The following is a 6,355-nucleotide window of genomic DNA, read 5'->3' on the forward strand; positions in this document are numbered from 1 at the left end:
GGTTTCCTCGTTTATCTGTTGTCATGAAAAATTAATTATAGATACCTAATTAGAGCTATAAACAAAAAATCAATGTTTATTGAGTGTGTTATATGCACAACTAAGTCAATGAGAATTTTTTTGCAAAGTTTTTATCTTTTTAGGTCAATTAAATCTAGGTATTCCTTTATAATTATTTGGCTATGCAAAAAGTTAAAATTTTAAAGAAAAACTCTTACAATTGACTCAATTATACTTACAACATATTTCATTAATTCAATATTTACACCTCTAATTAAGTGATTGTTGTTAATTCTTCATAACGACAGCAATTAGATAGGAGCACCCAATCAAAAAATAAATAAATGTTCAAGGAATCAATTGAAAAATAATAAATGTTGAAGGACCCAATTAAAAGAAAAAAAAGTTCACTAACCTAATTGTTTAAACCATTTAATAAGTTTAGGTTACTATGTTCTTATTAAATTAGGAAATTATTTAAAAATGTCTTGTTTTATTTAAAAGTTGGTCATAAATTTTCAAAATAATAATAACAAAATTTAAATGAATTAAACAACAATTATTTTTAAAAGAATTAGTGAATTTTTAGTTTCAAAATGTAGGAACAAATATTTTGAAAATAACTACTTGGACAATCAATTTAACTATCTTAGGACAAATGTTTTGAAAGTGTCGTGAAATTTAATTTCCATGTTTCTTTGTGCAAAAGTGGTTATAAAAGCTAACCAATTTTTCTAAAATTTGACTTAAATATTATTTGTAGTTGTTATAATTTAATGTTTTCTTTCATTCTTATAATATTTTATACATCTATTATTTAAAGTATTATCTAAAATATTTTAAGTACTAAAAACAAATTAAATAAAAGTTCTATCCATATTTGAAAAAGGAGAAAGTCAATATGAAAGCCCAATAATCAGATACGCATTGACCATTGAAAGTACTACTACTAACTACAAAAGTTTCCCTATCCGAAAACGCCCTTTTAGTAAAAAAAAAAAAAAAAACATTATTTTTTCTAACACATATTATATCTTCATTCACACTAACTTTTTAGTTTTGTAAAGTTTAGTTAAGTTTGTGCCCTGTTTCTGATTAATTAGATGATGAGGTAGTAGAGGTGGCGTGCAGAGTAGGCGATGGACTATAGTTATAGGGTCAACAGGCCGCGGAGGGTTGGCGGGATTGAGTTGGCGGCACTTTAGCGGACAAAGTGGCCGCGGCGGAGGGCGGTTTGTCGGCGGTGGAGGTGACACGCTCGCAGCGGGGACACATGGAAAGTGTGGAGGCCGGGAGCGGTTCGCAGGAGTGAGGGGAGATCACGGTGGGTGGGCCCACCTTAATGGCTCGCAGCTCCTCCACTTCCCTCTGGAGCCTCCGGTTCTGCTCTGTGAGGGAACCGAACCACCTCTTGAGGTACTCGCACTCCATCTCTGTCTGCTTCAGCTTGCTCCTGCATAATAAACACCTACTCCACTTTATTCATTATTATTATTAGGATACCTGCAACCCATGCATAGGCCTATTAAAAACTAAAATATTTCAAAAAGTATAAAAAAATTAATTGTATTATTTTTTTCAAATTACTTTTTAATAAATAAAAGAAGATGTATCCTTTCTATTATTAAAACAAAATGAACATCTTCATTTTTATTCTTCTCCCCTCACCTGTTCGCTGCCATGCTTATATGCTTACGCGTCACTTTTCGTCTCATATATTTTTTCTTTTGTTTCTTTCTATTTTCAATTTTTACCTCAAAATTTTCATTTTGTCTCTATTTATATCCAATGTCAACAATATAAAGTATCCATTTTAAACTTTTTACCGACTTATTCTTTCATATAATAGAGATAGATTGTTAACAGAACAGTTAACAAATAAGAAAATATTAAGAGTACCATTGTTGCTCACGAAACAGTTAAAACATGCATTCATTGAATGCGTTACATATTGTTGCATGGGTGACACGGCTTAATTCACGAATCATCACTTTACCGCCTTTTATTGCTTCTCGTGTCAGGTGAAGTCTGGGAGAAATTATTAAGTGTTCTAGATCATTATAGATTTTATTGATACTGTACTATTCACTTAACATGTAATTGAGTGTATTTCTAGAGAATATAATGGAGTGTTATTAACTCTATTTTGTAAATTAAAAAAAATTAAAATGCATGCAGTAAGGTAGAGATTAATTGAGATTTGAGACCTTAAATAGATTGGTAATTGAGACAAAATACAGAAAATGATAACAAGAATCTTTAAATATAATAATTAAAGAGTTAAAAAAATTACTGAATTAAAAAATAATTATTAAGTATTATTTTCGTTATGATTTTTAATGCACTTTCATTATATTTTTTTATACATTTATATATGTTTCAATTAATACTATTAAAATACTCATCAACAATGTCCTCAAATATTAAGAGGGCATGAAATGATGTAATAAAAAAGGATCAGAAGTTATAGATTTGTCATAATTTGTTTAAGGCACTCCACTCATAGCATGTTAAGAGATTTAAAAAAAAAGTATGTGTATTTTTTAAAGTAACTTTAAGACTTTTTAATATATTTTTAAATTCAACTATTTTTTGCAAAAAAAAAAAAATAATAACATATTTTTTGTAAAGTGAATATTACATTTAAATTTGTGAATAATTTTCAAATTTATTAGATAATTAATTAATTATAGGAGAGTAATTCTTTTGAGAAGAGAAGACGACATAAAACTAGTTTTTCTTTTTCTTTCTTTTCTCACTGCACTTTTAGGTAAATATCTTATTTAAGTACTTATTCAATACAAAAAAAATTGTGTGAAGATTTATGATATAATTAAATATAATCATGAAACTTATTGAAATAAGTTAAAAAAAACAATTTTAATAAGCTGCATCAGAAACTTCATTAAAATAAACTGAAAAAAAAAACTTAAAAAGTTATAAACAAGTTATTTTAACAAGTTCCGCATTAACTTCTACAAACAATATATATGGCAGAAGATATATGATCCAGCTAGATATGCATAAGGGTGGGAATAAGTCAGACCAGGCCAGACCAGATTTTGAAAGGTCTGAGTCTAACCTACGATAAATCTTTAAGGCCTGAGTCTGACTTATAGTCTATTAAAGACTTTTATTTTGACTCGGTCTGACCTTTTTAAAAGTCTGATCTGATAGTCTTTTTAAAAGTCTAATTCACAATAAATATTTAATATTTTATGGTGGAGGAACATAATAGAAAAGTTAAAAAAAAATCAATCAAAATAATGAGGAATATAAAAGGGCACATGACTCACACCTAAATTATAATTAAAGTCATTGATTATTGAAATATAAATTATGGAGCAGTAATGTGTAGTCAATCTGATAGTTTCAAAAAAAAAATTAATTATATTCAAAAAATAATATATATATATATATATATATATGTCGTGTCGACTATCAGACTTATAAGACTTTTTAATAAGCTTAAGTCTGGTCTATTTAATTTAATAGATTTTTAGAAAAGTTTGAGTCTAACCTTTCAATTAAATAGACCAGTTTAAATTAGACTTTATGTAAGTCAGGTCGTAAGTTCTTGTAGGCCGGTCTGGACTATTCGACAAAAATGATTATCATGAAATGAAAAATTTATTTTTGGGAATAAGTAAAGAACCCCTATGCTTTTATAGATACGTGTTGATGATAACTAAATACATGATGCTTAACACTAATAATTTATTTGTAAAATCAAATGCATGGTTGGTCTAAAGTACCAAAACAAGTGGTCAAAGTCGCACTTATTGGAGTGATGATCAGTGTAGCACACGAGGCCAGATAAAACTCCACCAATGCGGTGCTATCATTATCGAAGTGTCTACTTTAATTTGGACAACAATGATTGCGTTCTTTGCACACAGCTGAAATTATGGTTTAACACTGAAACTACATCATTAACTGTTCATACTATTTGAACGCCAGCTAGCTAGTCTCATGCCATTGCTATGTCTTCATGACCTAAGATTATTATTATTATTATTATTATTATTATTATTATTATTATTATTATTACATGTTTGAATTTAATAAAGTTAGGTTTTCTAACTTCTAGTAATAGTGTGATTATATATAGTTTCGTCACATTTGAGATTTGAAACTTAAAACACTGGAGCAAATTAGCCACAAAAATTTCCACTAAATTATAACTTGGCTTTTAAAATAACAAATAAAGCATGCTATGAATAAATAGAACACACAGGTTTATATTGAGTTTGAGTTTTACAAGTTTAAAATAAAAGTTTTGGGGAAGAGTTTTCATAACAGTAATATATATAAAATAGTTATATATACATGTAGATCATCATGCATTATATATAAATTAAGATTTTTCCCAACAACCATGCTCAACTATTTTTTTTTTACCCTTTCTTGAGTTATATATATATATATATATATATATCCGAACAACACTCAGATTTCTTCCATCGTATGACCTATATCACTTATTAATGAGGAATTATGTGAAGGAAGTGCAACTTTAAATGATCGCTTTCCACTTTTATTTAGAGATAGTACGGATGAATATTAAGGGGGTATAGAATCGGATTCAGCTTCATGAGGTCTATATCATAATTATCATTATTCTGTCAACATTTGAAATTTGTCTGTATATATGCTATACCCACAGAAAATGCGGGTAAAGATGAAATTTTATATATATAGTAGTATTTATTTTAAAGTCAATTCATAAATGACAAAAATAAATGCCATTAATCTTCTATCACTTTATTAATTAGGATTGATTAGCCATACCTGGCCCTACGGTTCTGAAACCACACCTCCACTTGCCTTGGTCGCAGCTTCAGTTGCATTGCCAAAGACTCTTTCTGCTTCTACAAAACCAAGAATTCAAGAACCGAAAATATATATAATATATATATATATATATATATTAATTTTTTTGTATTTTGTATACAATGACCGCACTGAAATTATAATTCATGATCTTATATTGTGTTTATTATTCAAAACTCTCTACCACTGGACCGACGTTACTAGTTCAAGAACCTCAATATATTACTTAAATAAGCATTAGTTATGACACTAATTAATGTTTAATGATATAAATGGCATGATGTTAAATACTAAGAGAGAGATTGAAGGGTTACTTACTGGGTTCAACGTGTGGTTTTGTCTAAAGCTTTCTTCAAGGAGACGAGATTGTTCCTTTGTGAGACGGAGTTTCTTTCGAGGAGGTTCTCCATTGCTGCTTTCTTCTTCATCTTCCATGTTTGATGCCATCCAATCTTCTTCAAGAGGTACTTGATTTATGTCCAATTCTTTCACTGTTAATACCAAACACTGCCTTATATATTTATGTATATACTTCCAAAAATAAAAACCTTACAGGCAAAACAAACACATGATTTTCTGTACATGATCCAATATATATCATTTAAGGACAAGATTGGAAATATGATGTTTATAGACATCATTTCTATTTAATCACCAACCAGAGAGAGATGAAAAATAGAACCCTGTTGGGTTCATGTGGTCGTGACTTTAATTTTAATCTAAGAAAGGCTAAGAAAAAAATAAATAAATAATTATCCCTTCCCTAAGGGGCCACTTATATCATAGAAACAACTGTAGAAGTGGAAAAAAAATTAAAATAATTTACCATGAAATTAAACAAACAAAAAAACTAAGGAATTTAAATTAAGATGATATAAGGGGTTGATCAAAATGACAAAGATGGAGGATGATGCATGAAGATTAGAAAAAAATACAACAAAAAAATTAAGAAATAAGCATGTTTATATATTTGTGGTGCTTACCAGATGATGAGGGAAGAAGGGTTGGTGAAGAAGCAAAACCAGGTACAGATATGGTCAATTCCAAGCTTGAGGAGCTACTTGGTAAAACCGCCATAGAAAACACACAGAAAACAATGAAAGGGATGAAGAAAAAAATGATGTGAGATGAAGAAGAGGAAGAGGGGGATCAACAAAAAGGAGAGAAAAAAGGTAAAGTGGAGAAACAGAAGGAGACACACATGAAAAGGAAGACAGAAGAAGCAGCAAAGGATCTGATGAAATGTTTGGATAGGAAAAAGGTCAAGATATATAGAAAGGTCAAATAAACAAATATAGGGATATTAATTAGTCGTACAAGTTTATTATTAATTAATACCCTAAAAGGTGCATAGAAAATCAATGGGAGGTTTCCATAGGAAAAACGTATATCACCCTAAAAGGTGCATAGAAAATCAAAGGGAGGTGTCCATAGGGAAAACGTATATCAAGATGTGTAGGTTTCTGACCATGGTCGTCCGAGTCAAAGGGTATGTGGCCCAAAGATGGTGACACGTGTAGGT

General features: G+C 29.5%; 1 protein-coding gene across 2 annotated transcripts; it reads right to left on the minus strand.

Moving 5' to 3' along the window:
• Nucleotides 1–826: 826 nt before the first annotated feature.
• LOC100775341 (homeobox-leucine zipper protein HOX3) lies at nt 827–6,080 on the minus strand. 2 transcript variants are annotated; one of them, XM_014778172.3, is made up of 4 exons: nt 5,817–6,067; nt 5,152–5,324; nt 4,792–4,871; nt 827–1,468 (listed from the first exon to the last, which is right to left on the minus strand). In XM_014778172.3, exons 1-4 carry the CDS (start codon nt 5,908–5,910, stop codon nt 1,159–1,161), a joined length of 657 nt encoding a protein of 218 aa, XP_014633658.1. In that variant the 5' UTR covers nt 5,911–6,067; the 3' UTR covers nt 827–1,158. The 2 variants fall into 2 exon arrangements, with proteins under 2 accessions (XP_014633658.1, XP_003528535.1); XM_003528487.5 differs by having other exon boundaries at nt 842–1,453; nt 5,817–6,080.
• Nucleotides 6,081–6,355: the final 275 nt, after the last annotated feature.

This window comes from Glycine max, chromosome 7 (genome assembly GCF_000004515.6).
Source record: "Glycine max cultivar Williams 82 chromosome 7, Glycine_max_v4.0, whole genome shotgun sequence".
NCBI lineage: Eukaryota > Viridiplantae > Streptophyta > Magnoliopsida > Fabales > Fabaceae > Glycine > Glycine max.